At 46.7% G+C, this 21,221-nt stretch overlaps 1 protein-coding gene across 1 annotated transcript; it reads left to right on the forward strand.

The window, feature by feature from the left end:
* The first annotated feature begins 409 nt into the window (after nucleotides 1-409).
* LOC146342349 (vomeronasal type-2 receptor 26-like) lies at nucleotides 410-19,724 on the forward strand. Its single transcript, XM_084807813.1, has 7 exons — nucleotides 410-596; nucleotides 4,532-4,820; nucleotides 8,013-8,304; nucleotides 9,844-10,698; nucleotides 12,074-12,301; nucleotides 17,228-17,354; nucleotides 17,823-19,724. The coding sequence occupies exons 1-7, from the start codon at nucleotides 410-412 to the stop codon at nucleotides 18,722-18,724; spliced, it is 2,880 nt and encodes a 959-aa protein (XP_084663939.1). The 3' UTR covers nucleotides 18,725-19,724.
* Nucleotides 19,725-21,221: the final 1,497 nt, after the last annotated feature.

The following is a 21,221-nucleotide window of genomic DNA, read 5'->3' on the forward strand; positions in this document are numbered from 1 at the left end:
TGTTAAGAGAGCTACACAAAAATCCTAAATAAGTGACCACAGCATTGATAGTTGGAGGTTGGGTGGAGCGGTATCAGTTGAACTCCTTACCAACCTTGGACAATTCCATCTCCAAACAAAGGCCACCTCAGTGACCGTTGTGAAGGTAAGACAATGTAATTCGGCCATTTTGAGCTTATTGGAGAAAGGATGGGATATATATGTGATAAATAAATAGTGCAATATGTTGGTGGGGAAAGCAAGTAATGAATTCTACCCATCCCCCCCTCACACACACACACACACACACACACATGATTTTCTTTTTCATTTGTTCAGAGATAATTAGGAAGTGACACAGCGAGCCATGGCTGCAAAGGGGCTTTGTCTATTATGGCTGCTACTGGTGTTCCCTTGGATGATGGTAGGGATGGAAGCTTTCCGTAATTATGAATACTTCAAACTACATCATGTCGATTTTCCAAAGACAAATGCCCAGAATGGCAATGTCTACTGCACGATGATTCTGACCAAGAGATGCATTGCCTTTGGAATCTTTCACACTTACATCATTCATGCCTCAGAAGAGCAGCTTCAAGACATCTGCACCACTGATGGCAAACCAGTCACTGGAGACCATCGACACTCATCTCCCCTTTCACTGACTTCCTGTTATGATGGCTCATGACCTCACTTTCTCTGGTGCAGGCATCACTCGAATAACTGAAGTTCGGTGTAAGAATGGAAAACCAGTTGGATTTCTGGGATTTTGTAGATTTGTTCGGCTCCCAAGTCGCTGAATGTCTCAGCCAAAAATGTAGGCCTAGGTTGTAAAAGATCTGGAATGTTAATGAATTTAGATCTGCCTTAGATGACCTTTAGTCTGTCTAGAGATTCAAATGTCCACCCTGCTCCCTTTGGGCTTCCATCCACCCTCCTCTGATCCTTCGTCTCACTTTGCATGATTTCCTTGCTTGCTACTTTTCCTGCTGTAGGGCTGCAGCTGCTTCTTGACATCCTGCTGCCTTTCTGGCTCTCCCCATGGTGACTCAGATAAGCATACCTGGAACACTCTGATCAGCTTGTGAAAACACACCTGACAATTACATCACTACCTCCAGCCTAGATTGCATAGTTCAAGCGGGGGGGAAAGAAGTTGGTGTCTGCATAATTTAGCAACCACATCTGGCAAAGCTCAGGACTTCTGGGCCTTTGAAGGGTCCACTCAAAGGAGCCCCATTCTTGGCCAAATCCCGAACTCTCCTTCTACAGCCTTTAGTTAGCAAGCGTTTAATTAGGTAGCAGGTACATGTTCTGGATGGTTTTCTGCAGTATCTGAGATCATGGATCATTCTGGCTTTGATAAAATAAAACTTGTCCTTGTTTGAGCATGAAAAGATGTGCTTCATTATTCAAAGAAAACCTCTGGCCTCATTGCGCAAAATCTTCTCAATGGGGGAGGGGATAAAGGAAGGGGAATCTAGATGTCTCTTTGGTGATAGTCTTCTGTAACCAGAAGAAAAAGATGAAAAAGTCACAACCTCCCCTTTTTGCGTTCAGAACCCTAATGTCCTTGTGCACCACATACCAGATGAGGTGGCAAACCCCTGTGTCTGGACTGTACAATTTGGGATTGCAGGTGGAGGCTGACATAACTGAATGACCTTCCATTCTACATTATTCCCCCCATCATGAAAAATAGCTTGTTACATTGAAGTCTGGGCTAGAATCCTCTCACCTTAAGTTTAGTTTCCCTATGTGCATTTTAAAATTATATTGCTTGTCTTTGGTTGGAAGAGGCTTCAGTTGTATGAGGCTTCACCTCCAGTGGGACTGCCCAGTCCCGGAATTGCCACTGCAAGAAGAACTGGGCCTGTATGTAAATACAGCAATTCTTGTAGTTATTGAGATAACAGACCTTCTAGGATCTGTGACAAAGGAACTCTCGTTGCATTGTGTTCAGGGGTGGAAAAAGCAGTTGTGGTCCTGCACCCCTCTATGTACTCTGCTGATATTGTCCTGCCTTGGCTCAAAGTTCCCAGGGGAGCCACCCTGAAGCAGTTGCACTTACTGGAAGGACAAGGCGGAGTCAGGTCCAGCTACGCAGGAAGGCAGGACAGGGTCTTTCAGCACTCTGGCCAGATCTCTGCTGGCTGGAACTCACTCAGGAAGAGCTGTTGTCTCAGCAACATGCAGAAGCCTTCTGAAACCTTCGGAGGGCTGGCAGGTCTGGACCTGTGTTAACTCTGCACGCTCTAAGGAGCCATCTACTTATTAAAGGACCATTTTCTGATTCTGCAGCTGCTGGCTCCTACTGGCAATGAAGACTGTATTGGAGGGGTGCCTCTGAATCTTAGTAGTACTAAAGCTACATCCTCTGGCCTGGAAGATCCCCGATTAGTAGATGATAGGTGACTGGATGAAACCTCCTTCCCCTCTGAGTCCTCCTCTGAGTCATAGGGGGGAATCTAAGCCAGAGAACATGTGGATGGAAATTGATGTGTGGAAATGGAGGTAGTCTCAGAAGAGATGCGGAGACCTCCAAGACGTATAGTCTCAGGCAACTTTAACATGCATGCCAAGGCTGCCTTGTGTGGAGTGGTTCAGAACTTCATGGCCACCATGACAGCCATGGGCCTGTCACAAATAATATCTGGCCCAATACATGTGGCGGTGCACACATTGGGTTTGGTCATCTAAACTGGGATGGAAGAAAATGATATGTGGGTAGGGGATCTTATGATGACTCTAGGGATGTGGGAGAAATCCTCCACGGACCCCAATGAGGCTGGATTCAATGAGGCTGAATCCGGCCCTCTGAAGTCCATGCAGGATCGGAACTCCTACCTCCACCTCCCCTGTGAAGTCCTTGCCAGGGGATCCTGCCTGCTGCCAGCTCTGAAGCCCCAGCGATATGGCCACCATTGCTGTATCACTGGCTGGGATGACAAACTGCGCACAGAAATGGCGTCCAGCACAGCGGACTCCATTTGCGTCCATGCTCTTTGACGTGATAGGGAACGTAAATCTTTACGTAGCCTATCGCATGAAGGAACAGGGATGCAAAAGGCGTATAATCACTCCTAAATGTGCTCAGCCAAACAATAGAGTCATATTGGCTCCTTGGCATTCTGAGGAGCTGGGAAACAGCAAGGTCAATAAGTAGAATGCAGCTGGTGTAAAAACTGAAGCAAACATGACTAAAAATATGACCCTTTTAGGGCCTACTCCATGGATGTGACTTTGGTGTGTAGGGCGGAGTTTATTTCTTCCCCATCACTGTGTCTGCACAACATTTGCCAATAGAGCTGTTTCAGGTGGTCAGGAGTCTGCTTCGTATAGTTCAACACACACACACACACACACAGAGGCCCATTGTGTTGCATTTGTAGATTGTAGATACAATTATTTATTGTATCTACAATATTTATTGTAGATAGTTTTGTAGATTTGTAGATACAATTATTTATATTTTCTCCAACTTGGATACCACCATTCTGAAAGAAATGGAGATGGATGTAGCCATGGCACCCGCTCGTCCTGTAGCTATGGATACTTCTCAGCTTGTGCAAGCTGCTTCGAGGACTGAGGCCTATCACTTGTCCTTTAGGTCTTTGCTCTTGCTGGCTAGACAGGTCTTCCAGGGCTGGGCGTACAACATGAATATCAGGAGTGGTCAATGCCTCATTAAGGGATACATAGTTACCGCATTCCTAAAGGAGGCAGTAGTAAAACCGCTGTTGAAAAAGGCCTGTCTAGATCCCTAGGCTATGAAGAATGATCACCCAGTTTTGAATCTACCATTTCTGAGCAAGATCTTGGAATGGATGGCTTCATGTGAGGGCCAGTGAGGTTTAGATGACACTGATTATTGAGATACATTCCAGTCTAGCTTCCAGCCTCGTTTCAGAACAGTGTCCTTAGCTCCAGGGACCATAAGTTCTAGTAGCAGGGCTCAGTTAAAAGGAAGCCAATTTCAATGGCAGGGAGAGATCTTAGAGCATCTTGACTAGTCAGTCCTGGGATAGATGCACTAATGGGCTGACTCAGCTGAAGGCAGATTCAGATGAGCTCGACCAGGCTAGGGATGTAGAATGGACTTCCACCATCCACCTTCTCTCCATTGGTCCTATGCCAATCTGTATCTATTCGGACAGTTAGACCAAGTCTCCAATCGATTGCTTCACCCCAACAGAGGTTTGTATCTTTCCTGCCCCAAGATTAAGCAGGGCAAGCCCTATATGGGGTATGACCAACACATTTTATTTCCTTGTACTGGGACTTGAGGACTTGGAGAAAACAGATGATGTGCCCTGTAATTTTTAAAATGAATGTGTTAGGCACTGCTGATGTTGGAAGCCCCACAGGTAATCAGAGGTCCCCATGGGGAAAAAACAACAACTGATACCTCAAACAGCCCATCTCTACTGTTAGATGTGACATTCAGTCTATAAAGACTCCTGTCTGAACAACTTGCTCCACCATTATCTGGGAGATTAAGTTGAGGCAGGCACAGCTCTGTCAACTGAAGCTTTTCTGTATCTTCTGCCAGGACTGATATTGAGGATGATGGCAATAAGTGATCATGAACGGGTCCGGTTGGAGCTTTGTCCAAATCTGTCCATGTTCCATCTGATTTTGCTGCTGCTACTGTTATATTATTCTTCGAGCAGGAGTTTGAACTCCAGCTCCATACATAGCTGGAACTCAACAGTCCAATCTCATTCATATAAACCTTCAGATGAGATGTTCATTGGCCAGTTTGTGTCCATGGCACTTGCTAACACTGTTATACAGGAGTTTATAAAACACCCAACTTATTCCACTGCAAGAAATGCTTAGTAAGTTCTTTCTTTCTTTCTTTCTTAATTCCTTCCTTCCTTCCTTCCTTTTACTCTCTCATATGAAAAGTTCTGTACAGGACCCAGTCATCATTCTTCACTTCAAAAATAAATTGCTACTGTTAAGCACCATCTTTTCTCTTTCTTCACTCTTCTTTTCTTTTTGAAGCCAGGATGGTGTTCATTCAGACTAATATTCTTCCACTCTACCCTGTACAACCAGAACAATTAGCAGGTCAAGGTCAGATCTGGTTCTTCCTTAAACTTTTCTATATCTCAACTGATGAAAATGTTTTTTGAGCTGTCTTGGGAGCAGAGGTCAGACATTCATCCATGTGGGAAGAATCCTTAAGTGCACACCCAAACTGTCCTAGATAGTACTTTTCTTTTCTGCAGGAGCACTGTTGGATGTGGGGTGGGCAAAACCTCCAGAGGTTGCCCTACCCCGCACTCGCCACTGCCGAATTCGCTGCATCCAAAATTATGGCATTTTTGCAGAGCAACAAGATGTGTTTCCCTGCATGTGCCTTGTTTCCAAGCAGAATCGTGTTCCCAAGAGCATGATTCATCTTGCAAACAAGCATGCTCCGTTGTGCCTTATTTCCCTGCAAATTACTTCAATTTCAGCAGTCTTGGAAGGGGAACACAGTCACATGCAGCCTGTATCCTGTGTGTTCACTAACCCCTGATTTAGGTAGAAACATAGTTACTTAGATGTTATGGAGCCAATGGCAGGATTCTTTTTGCTTTCTTTCTTTCTTTCTTTCTTTCTTTCTTTTTTTAAAGAAATCATGGTCAATTCAGACCTCCAGAGTCATCTGTCAATCTCTCCAAAGGCTGCCAGGGGTAACAAAAGAAAAAGCAACCCACCTACCCCTACCCATACACACACATGCAGACCCTCAGACCAAAAGAAACACACATCATTATTTTCCGTATTAATATGTAATTCATTAATGCAAAAGGAAAAATGGAGAAGATTCCGAAAGGAAAAAAGAAAGCAGAGTTCTACACTCTGTTTTACTATTTTAAAAGCCGTAAATGGCTGCAGTTAGGTTAAACTAAGACCTTTATGGCCACAAATGGCATAGTGGACGCCATTTGCTACTGCAACCCATCAGCCCAGCCAGCGATGCAGCAATAGCGGCCGCATCACTGGTGCTCTGGAGTCAGCTGGCGGGGATTATCCGGCTGGTGAGGATTCTTCCAGGAAGCAGAGGTAAGTCTTCTGATCCTCCACGTGCTCCGGAGGCCAGGGTCTTCTGAATCCAGCCTCATTGGGGTCCGTGGAGGATTTCTCCCCCATCCCTATCGTTAATGTTATTTATTATCCCATCATCGAACAGATGGTTCTTCATCCAGTTGCTTTGTTCCTGAGGTGCTTCTCTGACAATTCAGGGACTGTCATAGATCCTGAGTGTGGAAACTGCATTTCCTGGTCTTGAAGCCCTCATCAATTCTCCTCATGGGCACCTCCCCTCAGGGAATGGTGCCTCTCCTCGGACTCAGTGCCTGAGAACCAAAACCTTGCCTAATATAGCCTATTATAGCCTAATCAAAACAGGAGCCTGACATGCACAATGGGGTGATTTGTCTATCTCCGCACCCCATTAGTTTTGCCCCTGAGCTGCTAAGCATCTGTGGATCCTTTCCCAGCTCTCTTGACAGACCAGACAGCTCCCTCCCTCATAATAGCCATCAAACTGCACTTTTATTAAAGAGGGTCTCTGTTAACACTGCATTGTGGAGTAAGTGATCTTGGTTGGTAATGAACTGAGGGGGGGGGACTGATTTGGGGAGGGTTATATTGGGCAGGATATTAATTTGTGGAAATAAATGATGATAGTACATTTGAGGTGATATGGGAGTCATGGAAGGGCAGGGATGTCTGAGAATTTCAACTCAGTTTGCACATCACTCAAAATGCCCTGTTGGTAGCTCTGAATGCAAACAGGAGTGCATGTCCTCTGAAAATGTTCACAGATTCCTGAACTTGTGCTTGCATTCACAAAATGTGCACTTTTAAAAAAATGCCTGTGTAAAAATGGGAAACTCTTGGTGAATGCACAACTTGAAAAATGCACAACTTCTGAAAAATGCACAACTTTCACCATTGAAATAAACAACAACAACAACAAATGGTCACAAATAAGAAGGGGAACAAGCTAAATCAAACTTGCAAGCAAAGTTTGGAGAATTTCAGTTTGGGGGCATCCCTGGGTCCTCCATCCCGACTGAAGGGGAAATGAATTGTTTTGAAGAGGAACAGTTTTGGGGTGCAAATGGAAGAATTTGGATTTTGATGGCTTGCCTTTGTAAAATTTAAATTCTTGTAAATCAGAATGTTCATATATGCATATAAATCAGCATATGCCAATTGTATGCAATACTTCTTCTCTGTGCTTGATCTTCTGGGTACCTAGCAATACCCCTGCAGACAAGCTGGGAGGAAAAGAGAGGTGGATGAGAAAGATTCCCAGGAGTTCACTCATTGGGCAGAAAGAGAGTGGGGCATTGGAAGAGCAAGGTGAGAAAAACTGACCTTTACTCTGCAAATTAGCCACATGGATCTAGTTATTAATTTCATTGTATGTTATGCTATATCTGCAAAGAGAGCTTCAGCTATTGGGCAGTACAGAAATGAAATGAAATGAAATGAATACATAAATACATAAAATTTCAGAGATACATTATATCTTCACAACAGTCCAGTACACTGCATTTGGTAGAGATTTTGGGGGTGTCTCCATGACAATGGAAGGAGAAGGAAGGAGTGGCTTACCCGCATTTTTCATGGAGCTGGTTTTGGTCCGGGCAGGGATCCACGAGTGCTTTGCGCCATTCGAAGTCATCTCAGAGAATATACTTCTGGGGGGCAGGGGGCTGGGGTGACTGTCATCTGATGGGCAGGGGCTGCTCAACCAATAAGAGAGGCTTCCCCCCTCCAGGTTTTCCCCCTCTTTCTTCTTCCTATTGTTTTGCTGATTATGCTTTATACTGATTTGGATTTTTATTCTGGGTGTATTAGTTATGGATTTCTTTATGCTGTGTGAAAGTCTGTGGTGAGAAGCAATGAATGAATGTTGTTTTTGTTAGGTATTATTATTATAATCTTCCTATTTAGTTAGATGAGTGAATCATAGTTCAAGATCAACATACTTGATTTAATAATATATAACACTCTCATTGCAGCATGATCCCTAAAAACTACCAGCATGTGCTTGCCTTTACTTTTGCCATTCATGAGATCAAAAAGAATGTCGAATTTTTACCCAACGCCACACTCGATTCCAAGATTTATGACAGTGCATTTGATCCAGGGCGAAACTGCTGGGCCACTCTGGATCTTCTCTTCACAGGACAGAGGAATCCCATCAATTATAACTGTGGCAGGAAAGAGAAATTGATGGCTGTCGTTGGAGCACTCACCTCTCAAAACTCCATCCAGATGGCCGACATCTTCAATGCCTACAAGATGCCACAGGTATGTGTTCATGGTGAGATTAACGTCAGCACAGGGCAAGCTCCTGCTTGTATCAAAACTGGCTCCCTTCTGATCCTCCTGCCCCTGCTGCTGTAGTGGTGGCACAGCAGTGGGGCAGGAAGATGAGAGGGGACTGTTGCTCCCCTCTCATCCTCCATTTGCGCACGGCAGGCAGCTGCTGTGTGTGAGACTTCCCTTCTCCTTCCACGGCCTGCACAGAAATGGCTGCTTCTCCCCCTCCTGGGGCCCAGGAAGAGGAGAAGGAGCCCTCGCACGTGGTGGCAGTAGTACTCGCGGCAGGTCGTGGAGGTGGAAACTCCTGCTGGTGCTGTCTGCTCCCTGCCGCAACCACCATGCGCAAACCCCTCACACTCTCCTTTCTGGTGTCGGGAGGGAGAGCACAAGAAGTTGGCACATGGGGGCGGCAGTGCTGCTGACATTGGCAGGGGGCGGCAGTGCAAATCCCTGCCACTCCTATCCACTGCTGCCACCATGTGCAAACGGCTCCTTCTCCCCCTCATCAGTCCTGGGAGGGGGAGAAGGAGCCATTTGTGCGCAGTGCCCATTTGCGCACAGGAGCTGTTTGCACACAGCGCATCTGGTGGGGAGCCTGTGGCTTGGCTCACTAAAGCAAGCTGAGCCAGGGCCTCGGGGGGAAGCCATCGAACCCCAAGAGGGCTTGATTTCCCCATGCTGGACACCCCTAAATGGGAATAGCAATGCTGAGCTACTCTGCAGGGCTGGAGTAACCCACACTCAGTTACAACCATGACTCCTGTAATATAGATGTAATAATGATGAACTTTATGAGCATTGCAATGCCAGTTAAAGAAAAATACTGTTTACAAACTCAGAAAAATATTAATTAATTATTAAGAGCTGAGTTCGAAAGAGCATGAACAGCTGTCCTTCCTCCAACATTTTATTTTGGGGGCGGGGGTAGACACACTACAGAGCTACACTAAAAGCCTGGATTTCCACATTGATCTTTTGAGGCAGTAATCACTTTTCCACAAGGAAAGACCCACCAAAAGGCTTTCCAATGAACCAGGAAGTCAATTCTGCAGACAGAGGGTGTGTCAGATGCTGCTATGACTTCATTCATTGGTTCAAACCAATGAAAGGTGGGAGGTGCTACATTTGCTTACAAACCAAAAGGGCAGAGAAGTGTCTATGCATATCGCAGGTTCTACAAGAGCAAGAGGCTTAGTTTTTAAAAACATGAAAGCTGGGAATCTGGAGATTATGGGTCATCGGGGTGGGCAGCGTCTGCCCCCCGCTGGCCCTTCCTGTGGATGCCCATGAAAGCTAGTTGCTTCAACATCCTGTTTAGAATCTACTCGCAGCCAGAGTATTGATAACACCAGGCGAGCTTGCTAAGAAATTTAAGATTAGACTGTTAGAGACCACAATGTTTAAGAGTAGATTATTATATTGAGTGAGGTCAAGATGTTGGCAAAGGTTTGGATGGAGTCAGTTTGAGTCAAGAACGTTGTGATAGTTTTCTCCATCCTGAAGGTATTGTATCATTCCCATTAGCTCAGCTATGGTGCCTTTGATCCAGCACTGAGGGACAAAACTCGCTTTCCTTCTTTCTACCGGATGGTCCCAAGTGAAGGTCTTCAGTATGTCGGGATTGTTCAGCTACTCAAGCATTTCAGATGGAACTGGATCGGCCTCATTATTTCAGAGGATGACAGTGGGGAAACCTTCCTCCGAACGCTGAGACCAAGGCTCTTGGAGAACAATCTTTGCATTGCTTGGATGCAAATGATCCCAACAGTGACAAAATTTTTACCACATGAAATACTTCTACAAAAATTGAGACCAATTCAGTCAACTCTCACACTGAGTGAAATCAGTGTGATTCTTGTATATGGAGACAATCAGTCTCTGGAAGCTTTACGGCTAGTTTTATACTCTGAGGAAATTGGTTATATGAATCCAACAGAGAGAGTGTGGATCACGACAGCTGAATGGGATTTCACTGCTTTAGCACCTGGGGGTAAATTCACCACTAAATCTTTCAATGGCACCTTGTCCTTCACCCTCCATACAAACGTGGTGCCAGGATTTCAAGATTTCGTGGAGATGATCAATCCTTTCCAGTCCACTTTTTATTTCATCCATCAGTTCTGGGCCAGTGCGTTTATCTGTTCCTTCCCTATGTATAATCTTTATGTCGCAAACAAGGGAAACTGCACTGGGAAGGAGAAGCTGGGGAGCCTCCCTGGATCTATGTTTGAAACAGGGATGTCTGGCCAGAGCTACAATATCTACAATGCTGTCTATGCTGTAGCACATGCTCTCCATGCCATGGATTCATCAAGAGACACGTACAAAACAACGGGAGATGGAAGAACATGGGATCTCCAGAAACTTCAGCCATGGCAGGTCATTGCACCTCCAGGATTGAAATGGCAAAACAGTATAATATACCATACCAGAATTAACTCAAAATACAAGAAAAGCAAAATCATAAATAAATTAGAAAAAGGACAACTACATTGGCAGGCTTAATTTCTTAGACCATGACTGAAAAGGGATGTCCAGCCCCTTTGAAACCCATGAAAGCTGTGTTCTGGCTGGAAGCGGCTGTGGCAGTCAGTAGGATTCCGATATAAGCTGTGCTTGTATGTCCATTATGGACTTGCACAGTCATGTCCAGAAAGTGAACCTGTTGTGTGGACTGGCTGAGATTTTGTCGTAAACAGTGCTTTTGCTGGTTTCCTCAGTTTGGGCAGGGGGCAGGAAGCATTGTATGCAAAACCCCAATCCAGGGTCACAACTAGGGATGGACGAAAGTCCCTTGCCTGTTCTCGAAGCTTGCTTCGCGGTGTGGGGGAGGCGCTTCAGTTCTCCCCCCAAATTTCAGGTAAGGGGGGGGAGGCGCCCCATCCCTCGCCTGCAAAATTCAGGCCGTGTAGAAGTGCCCCTTCTACGCAAATAGCGTTCCCTTATTTTCGCCATAGTCTACATAAATTTTTACGTAGACTAGACGTGCCAAAATAAGGAACGCAAATGGCGGCGCCCATGGGCTGCCGCCATTTGCGTACGTGCGTTTTTTGTGTTTTTTTTCAAAGTCACCCGTTATAGGCTACGTGACGATTTACGTAGCCTATCGCGGCTGACTTTGGAAATCTAGCCGTGATAGGCTACGTTACTCGTTACGTAGCCTATCACGGGGATGGTTTGTTTTTTTTTTACTTTCCTTTTTTTTTTTTTTGCAATGGCGGCAGTGTCAGCCAGTCGGGAGACCGGCTGCCGCTCCCGCCCCCCACGAACCGCCGCCGAACCGCTGCCAGGACCCGCCGCCGAGATGGACATTCGGCTACGGTAAGTCCCATCCCGGGGGGGGGCGGCGGGGCGGTGGAGAATTTCCCCACCAATTTCGGGGGGCCGAATGCATTGGCACTCGGCCCCCCGAAGTTTCGGGGAGAAATTCTCCCCCATCCCTAGTCACAACCCTCTGAAGGAGTCCATTCAGAATTCCTATTGTAGCATATTAGGATTCTTGTTTTGTATATTGTGGAGACCACAGGTGTTCTGAGAGTTATTCGGTTTGTGTTGGTGCTCTGATAGTTGACATCTTTCTTCCTACCTTGGATAGACATTTTAAAATGTTGGGAAAGTACAAACTCTTGTAGATTCATTTTTGGTAGTAATGATTCAGTGGCTAATAGGTAGTTAAAATCAGGTTTGCATAGCAGTGATATTAACCAGTTCCTTGCTTTTTGACCCCATTCCTTTTTTTTCTCCTTCCGTTTAGCTTCACTGGTTTCTCAGAAACACCCATTTTAACAACAGTGCTGGTGAAGAAATATTTTTCAATGATAATGGGGACCTGGCAGGGGGATATGATCTCATCAACTTGGTCACCTTCCCCAATGAATCCTTTCAGAGAGTCCAAGTTGGATGGATGGACCCCCAGGCTCCTGCAGGGAAAGAGTTCATTGTGAATGGAAGTGCTATAATGTGGAATCATAAATTCAGGCAGGTAAGCACAGTGATCAACATCGCCACCATATTTTATGCACATACTCTGGATATTGGCCTCAGGATCTTCTGCATTGGGATTTAGCAGCAAAACCTGGTGTCAAGGTTCATCTTATGACCTGGACCCCCAGAGCAACTCCTTCAGGATCTCTTGCCTCCCTAAGAGGCCCACCTTCCTTCTTTGCAACTTCCCTTTCCCAGTAACATGGGGTTTAAGCTGTAGACGTGGGGTGACTGACACTGTAGAACAGGAGTTTAAACACAACAGCTTACGAGTAGATTTAAAGCAAACAAATTACATCCAAAGGTATTTACACAATAGAGCTGAGTGATACAAACGGCATTAAAAGAGAATAAAAGTGGCAAAACACAAGTTCCTTTACCTTAGCTGTACTTAGACTTCTCCAGGCTGCTTCTTCCTGCTCCCTCTTCAGTCTCTGGTCTCCCAGACTCTGCTTCTACTGGCTCCTCACTCTCTTTTTATACCCCCTCCCTCAAAATCAAATGTATTGTTTCAACCATGAAGAAACGAAACTTCAGTGGAGAAATGAAACTGACACCTGACTGGAGAAATGAAACTAGTCCTCTCAGGGTTACCCCTCCCAACAGAAAACCCCAGACCTCTAGGCCTGACCTGGCTTCCTTTTCCCTCTGTAGGCCTCAGACCTTTGCACCTGGGCACAGCTAATATGATGGAGATCAGCTACTCAGCCTCTCCCTGCTGTTCCCCCCTTCCCACTTTTCTTTGGTACATGATCATCAGATGATGTATTCAATAAGCTTTCCAGGAGGGTGAAATATATGTAGGACCACAGGTCTCAAGATTGTCTGCTTCCTGTTTAGGACTGAGCAAATCTGTCTGTTTTGCTTTCTTTGTTTGTGTAAATCTCAAGGTCTTTCTCTCCCAATATGAGCTTCATGAATTGTAGTAAAGTCTTATCAAAAATTAACTGAAACAAAATTCTCACCCATCTACACCCACCAGATTGAATCAGCACAAGTATTCCCAGCATAAAGAGGATCATGACGTGCCTGCTTGCCGTATAGCTGCTTAGAGTAGCGATGGGCAAACTCACCAGTTCTTGGCTGACACACCCCTTACTAGGCCCCCACCAGCTGCCTAACCCTACTCGCCACACACGGCGAGCTCCTGAGCGGTCCATGGGCAGGTGGTGAGAGGCTCATGGCCACCCACTCCCTTATTGACCTGCCATTTTGAGTAAAATTGGCAGCTGGGCCTTTTCCATAAATAACCATTTACGCAAATGGTGGCCATAAGGTGGCCATTTACACAACATTACAGGTGTCAATGGTCCATTGACGCCTGTAACGTTGAGTAAATGGCCACTTTATGGCCACCATTTGCATAGATGGTTATTTACGAAAAAGGCCCAGCTGCCATTTTAACGCAAAATGACAGCTTGGTGAGGGAGCAGGTGGCCACGCACTTGCCTGACTGAGTTGGGCAGGCAAGGGCATCCACGGACCGGTGTTGGGGGGGGGCAAGCCAGTGAAAAATTGCTGAGCTTCAAACCCCCACCAGAACCCCTACCACCCCTAGTTTAAAATGTGGAGGAGAAGAAGGTGGCAACCCAATTAAGCACTAACATGGTTGAAGACATCGGGATTCATATCCAGACTTTTAAGAGCTCAGGACTCAGATCCCTGGGCTTGGGTGGGGAGTTTGCCAGTTTGGGTTCCTCCCCCATTTCATTTTTTAAAAATCTTAAATCCTTTTTGTCCTGAATATGGAGATCTTTGCAAAGTTTGAGAAGTTTTTCAAGTTTTTCTGATGTATTTACTATTTTATTATGTTTATGATACGGTAATCTATCCAACTGACTAAACTAATGATACAGTTCCCAGAGGCTGTACTTTTCCGTAATACTACCGTCTGATTGCACTGCTTTTTTCTCTCTCTTTCTGCACCAATGGGAAATTAGAAATCAATGGTAGGACTGCATGAATCTGATGAAGTGGACTTGTTAGTCTCTCACTCTGTAGAAGACTCTCTCTTTTGTTAACCACAAGAGACTATCAAGGCTACATTCACTAGAAACTAGGGATGGCAGAGGATTCCACAATGGATCTCGGTGAGGCCGAATGCCAGAAGGCCCCCTGAAATCTGTGGCAGAACGGCCTGCCACCTCCCCGCCCCCCCCCACTGATCCCCCCCCAGCACGAGACTTACCTGGGGCAGATCTTCTGGGCAGTGGTGGCGGCGGCGGCTAGTCTTCCGACCAGCTGCTGCTGCCACCATTTGTCTTGTAAAAAAACACACACCAAAAAAAGACAAAAAACACAAAAAACCACAAAAAAATAGGACGCGCTACGCTATTTTCATTCCCCTTTATTTTCACCATCATACTCTACATAAATATTTATGTAGATTAAGTGGGCAAAAATAAGGAACGCAAATGGCGGCGGCCATAGCCGCCACCATTTGGGTAGAGGTGCACGAAAGTCACTTACCTGGTCTCGCAGGTTTTCACAGTGGGGGGGAGGCGCTTTGCTGCTCTCCCCGCGAAGTTCAGGCCGGGGGGGGAGGCTTCCCGCCTCGCCCGGCCAAAATTCAGGCCGGGGGGGGAGGCTTCCCGCCTCGCCCGGCTGAAATTCAGGCCGGGGAGGAGGCGCCTCTCCTCGCCCAGCCGCGAAATACAAAGTTAAAAAAAAAAACGCCCCCGTGATAGGCTAAGTGACGATTAACGTAGCCTATCACGGCTAGATTTGCAAAGTCAGCTGTGATAGGCTACGTAAATTGTCACGTAGCCTATCACAGGTGACTTTAAAAAAAAAAAAGCACGTACGCAAATGGCGGCCCCCATAGGGAGCCGCCTTTCACGTTCCTTATTTGGTCGCCGTAGTCTACGTAATCTTTTTGTAGACTACAGCGACCAAATAAGGAACGTAAATGGCGGCCCCCTATGGGGGCCGCCATTAGATGTACGTGCTTTTTTTTTTTTTTTTAAAGTCACCTGTGATAGGCTACGTTACAATTTACGTAGCCTATCACGGCTGACTTTGCAAATCTAGCCGTGATAGGCTACGTTAATCGTCATGTAGCCTATCACGGGGGCGTTTTTTTTTCTTTTATTGGAATGGCGGCGGCGGCAGCCGGTCGAAAGATCGGCTGCCGCCCCCGCCCCTGACGAAGACCCGACGAACCACCGCTGGGACCCGCCACCGGGAGGGACATTCGGGAAAGGTAAGTCCCATCCCGGGAGTGGCGGGGGGGCAGAGAATTTCTCCCCGAAACTTCTTTGGGGGCCGAAGACGGCGCTCGGCCCCCCGAAGTTTCAGGGAGCAATTCTCCTCCATCCCTACATTTGGGTACGCAGTTTTTTGTTTTTGTTTTTACCCAGAGCCCTCTGCGGCCGGAAATGCGGCTGCGGACGGCTCTGGCCCAGCTGGGCCTGTCTGGCTGCTCCGCAAAGCTGCTACAGAGCACAGCCTACAGCGGAAGATTCCGGGGGGGAGGAACGGATCCTCCCCCCCTGGTGAGGATTCCGGGGGCAGGGACGGAACGCCTCCCCCCCACCATCAACATAATCCACAAAAGGTAAGTGACTTCCGTACATCCCTACTAGGAACTGATATATCTATTCCTGCTGTTTTTCCTTTTGCTGTAGTCTTCCGAACTTGGGTCCCTCCAGACGTTTTGTACTTCAGCTCCCATCATCTCTGACCATTGGCTAGAGTGGCTGCAGCTGATGGGAGCTGTAGGTCAAAACATCTGGGAGGACTAAGGTTAGGGAAGGCTGCATTGGGTGGGTGGTAGTGTGGATTGGGTCCAGTTAGTCGAATCCTTCCCAACTCCCCAAAAGCGAGTGTAGGAGAATGAGCAGGAATGAAATATCTGAGCTGTTCCTAGGGGTGGACGAAAGTCACTTACCTTTTCTCGCAGCTTGTTTGCGGTGGGGGGGAGCGCTTCGCTGCTCCCCCCGCGAAATTCAGGCCGGGGGGGAGGCTTCCCGCCTCGCCCGGCCGAAATTCAGGCCGGGGAGGAGGCTTGCAGCCTCGCCCGGCCGCGAACGCGGAAGTAAAAAGAAAAAAAGAAAAACGCCCCCTGATAGGCTACATGACGATTCATGTAGCCTATCACGGCTAGATCTGCAAAGTCAGCTGTGATAGGCTACGTGAATCGTCACGTAGCCTATGACGGGGGACTTAAAAAAAAAAAAGGGGGACTTAAAAAAAAAAATAGCATTGCCCTTATTTTCGCCGTAGTCTACGTAAACATTTACATAGACTACAGCGACCAAATAAGGAACGGGAATGGCGGCTCCCTATGGGGGCCGCCAGTATCCGTACATACTTTTTTTTTTTTTTTAAGTCACCCGTGATAGGCTATGTGACGATTGACGTAGCCTATCACGGCTGACTTTGCAAATCTAGCCGTGATAGGCTACGTGAATCGTCACGTAGCCTATCAGGGGACTTTTTTTTTTTCTTTTATTGCAATGGCGGCGGCGGCAGCCCCGCCCCGCTCGAACACCCGACGAACCACCAGCTGGACCCGCCGCCGGGAGGGACATTCAGGGAAGGTAAGTCCTGTCCTGCGGGGGTGGGGGGGGCGGGGGGGGTGCAGAGGATTTCTCCCGAAACTTGTTCGGGGGGCTGAACACGTTGGCGCTCGGCCCCCCGAAGTTTCGGGGAGAAATTCTCCGCCATCCCTACTGTTCACCCAACTGAGACAGTGGACAAGCAGTCTGTGGCAATGGCAGCAAGAAGCACCTTCATGAATGGACTGTGGTAAGCATTGTGCCTTTCTGATGCATTAATGTCTTGCCACATGCCCAAAGATGCTGACCTGACCAAAGTCCTGCGATCTTACCATTTTCTGAAGAAAAAGGGATGTAGGTGAGGATTGCATCTATCAGGAAAAGTTACTTTCATGCCAAATGGCTTTCCTTCTGCTTTCCATTAGACGCTGCCCACCTCCACCTGTGTCGAGAGGTGCCACCCGGGACAGAGCAGGTTCGTCCAGCAGGGGAAGCAAGTGTGTTGCTATGATTGTGTTGAGTGCCCCCAAGGGAGGATTTCCATTCAGATGGGTAAGTGAAGGAATCCCGAATGATTTGAAAATAACCCAGAAGTTTGTATTTCAGGTACATTTTAATTCCTATCATGGTTCTCTAAATAAGAATATATGAGTGTGTTTACTATGAACAGGGGTGGACAAAGGAAGAAGAAACTTTGTTCTATGAGCTCCAGTTAAACAATTCCAGCTAAATACAGGGAATCTTTGTGTTCTTTGGCCACTTACACATCTGAATTCTAGAGATAATCACACAAAAATTGAAAAGTTTCAGATTCATATGTATTTTAATTCCTACCCCTTTTCTTGAAAGACAAATATATTACTGTGTTGAGTATGAACAGGGGCAGGAAGAGGAAATGCTGACAGAACCATTATCACTGATGCTGAAGAAAGAGGATTTGTTAAATGAGGTCAAATTAAAAGACCGCAGCTAAACACAGAGAATATGTTTTAATGTAAGGTTTTTGCTCAACACTTTCAGATGCAGACCAATGTGAGAAGTGCCAAGAAGATCAGTATCCAAACAAGAATCAGGACCAATGTATTCTTAAAGTCATAAGCTACCTATCTTATGAGGAGCCTTTGGGGGCAGTTCTCACCTCCTTGGCTCTTTTCATTTCTGTGATCACACTTTTGGTGTTGTGGACCTTCATTCGGCACCAAAATACACCCATTGTCAAAGCCAACAACTGGAGCATCACCTGTATCTTGGTCTCCTCCCTGCTGTTCTGCTTTCTCTGCTCCTTCTTATTCATTGGCCGGCCTGGGAAGGTGACCTGCCTTCTGAGGCAAACAGTGTTTGGCCTCATCTTCTCCATTGCTGTTGCTTGCGTGTTAGCAAAAACCATCACTGTGGTTTTGGCCTTTGTAGCTACAAAGCCTGGAAACAGGATGAGGAAATGGGTGGGGAAGAGACTTCCTGTATCAGTGATATTGTCTCTCTCTCTTATTCAAGCTGGCATTTGTTTTGTGTGGCTGGCAACTTCTCCCCCCTTCCCAGAGTTGGACATGCACTCCCAGGTCGACGCGATCCTAGTTCAGTGCAATGAAGGCTCAGCCCTCATGTTCTACATTGACCTGGGCTACATGGGGTTTCTGGCCCTCATCAGCTTCACGGTGGCTTTCCTTGCCAGGAAGTTGCCTGATACTTTCAATGAAGCCAAGCTGATCAGTTTCAGCATGTTGGTCTTCTGCAGTGTTTGGGTGTCCTTTGTGCCAACCTACCTGAGCACCAAGGGGAAATACATGGTGGCCGTGGAGGTCTTCTCCATCTTGGCCTCCAGTGCTGGCTTATTGGGTTGCATCTTCCTCCCGAAATGCTACATTATTATATTCAGGCCTGAACTGAACACCAAGGAGCAATTAGTCAGGAAAAAAGAATAGTCCCAATTTGGGGGAGAAGTGACATCACCCTTGATTTGATTTCAGAGTGTTTTTGTCTTGAGCTATTTCCCAACCTGGTGTCACTAAAGTGGGGATAACACTGCTCCCCCACATTTTCAATACCAGTGGTGTCCTTTGAAGTTGGTGGGGGCCGTTTTGGTGATTTTCACGGGTGGTATTCAAACTCTATCCATTTCTGGCTCGTGGTGACTACCATTATCTAAGATCCATGTTAAGTGGCCTTGCAGACCAGTTGGCGCATGGATTGTTGAGGATTTCAGCATGGAGATGGGAGGATAACTGACAGGGGGTTGCTTGTTTGGGCTTGAAGTCATCTGTGGCTGACGATTAAGAGGGTTGGGATTTGTGGTACAAATCAAAGAATATCTGGTTTGGACCTTCCTTCTGCCATGAATTCACAAGGTCACCTTAGGCAAGCCACTCTTGCTTAGCCTCCATCTCCCCCCCACCCTTCCATCTGCAGTATGGGGGATAACAATACTGACATAGCTTATATATGGTTGTTATAAGGATTACAACTAGGTCATTCACACAGAACACTTTTGAACCCCTAAAAGCTGGACAAATGTTATGTATTACTGTTAAGGTCAGCAGAATGCCATGAGTTCCTTCCCAATACAGTGGGGAAGTTTTGTTCAGTGAGGATAATAACCAGACACTGAAACTGAGCCTTTTAGGGAGCAATCTTAAGCCCCCGAAGCATTGTCTGAGGGCCCATAGGATAGCTGGGATTCCCCCGTCTGAGGAGACTCTGACCTCAGAAATGGGAGTTGGACATCCCTCCCTGTGCTGCCCTGTCACAGCTGATCCAGGAGCCTGCCCTCGCTTGCCCTTGCTCATGTCCTCCCAGACTCACCCTGACCTGTCTGGCAAGGGCCCGCATAATGCCTCTAGTATTGCACATGTTACGCTTTCCTGGTCTCAAACTGCACATACTTAAATATGCACATTTTTAAGCCCCCTTTTTCACAAAAAAAGGGTGGCAAAATGGTGGGCACTCACCAGACAGTCCTGGAGTGAGTGCGGACGACTCATCAAGCTTGCAGGGGCAGCGTTTCAGCAGGCGCCCTGTGAACCTGAGTTGGGGTGGGTTCCTACATGCCTACCTGCAAAGGAGATTGGTTTCTTATGGATGTTTGCAGGTCCTTTACATGACGTTGTCAACCTCCAGTGCCTCTTCTGTGCTTCTGACCATTTGGTGTGGAGAATGTGGATATGCAGACATTTTTCTGCCTCTCTCAAAATACTAGAACCTGGGGTATCCCATGAAGCTGATTGGAGGAGATTCAGGAGAGATCACAGAAAATACTTCTTCATACAGCGCATAGTTACACTATGAAATCCGCTACCTCAAGATGTAGTGATGGCCACCAATTTGGATGGCTTTAAGAGGGGATTAGATAAAAACCTGGAGGAGGAGGCTATCAATGGCTCCTCATCCTGATGTCTATGTGCTACCTCCAATGCCAGAGGCAGTAAGCTTATGCTTCTGAACTGTGATGCTGGAGGAAAATTCTGAGAGTGCCTTGGGCTGCAAGAAGATCAAACCAGTCCACACTCCAGGAAATAAAGACAGACTGCTCACTTGAGGGAATGATATTACAGGCAGAACTGAAGTACTTTGGCCACATAATGAGAAGACAGAAAACCCTGGAGAAGATGCTGATGCAAGGGACAGTGGAAGACAAAAGGAAGAGGGGCCGAACAAGAGCAAGATGGATGGATGATATTCTGGAGGTGACGGACTCCACCTTGGGGGAGCTGGGGGTGGCGATGGCCAACAGGAAGCTCTGGCGTGGGCTGGTCCATGAAGTCAGGAAGAGGCGGAAGCGACTGACCGAATAAACAACAACAAAGCTTATGTATACCAGTTGCTGGGGATCATGGGCAGGGTGGTGGTGTTGCACTCATGTCCTGCTTGTGGCTTTCCTGTGGGCAGCTGGTTGGCCACTGTGTGAACAGAAAGCTGGACTAGATGGACCCTTGGTCTGATCCAGAGTGGCTCTTCTTATGTTCTTATTTCTCTACCAAATGCACAAGGAGAAAGAATGCCCACAGCTGCTTATTCGCTGATATTTCTCCTTGATACCTTTCCTCCAGACTGACTCCTCCAGCCTTGGCTAGTTAACTCTGTTGAAGGCTCTCTGGAGTTTGCTCTTCAAGGGGCAATGTAGGAAGAGGATTCGGTCTCTTCTCTCCCCAACAAATGGGGAGAGCAGTAAGGCATATCTGATGCTTTCAAATAATAAAAGACAGTGTATGACTTTGCTTTACTTTCTTTTATGAATTTCTCCCATATTTTGTTTTGTCATTGATGAAGTAAACTATTAATAACAGAAATTGATGCATTTTGATTTTATTCTGCTGATTTGCTTATGTGTGTGTGGCCACTTTGGTTTGGGCAGGAGTTGGTTTTGATTTTTCAGAACTGGAAGAGACCATCTAGGCCATCATGTCCAACCCACTGCTCAGTGCA

Source organism: Heloderma suspectum, chromosome 6 (genome assembly GCF_057233095.1).
Source record: "Heloderma suspectum isolate Gila_16-S chromosome 6, 16-S_ref, whole genome shotgun sequence".
Classification (NCBI taxonomy): Eukaryota; Metazoa; Chordata; class Lepidosauria; order Squamata; family Helodermatidae; genus Heloderma; species Heloderma suspectum.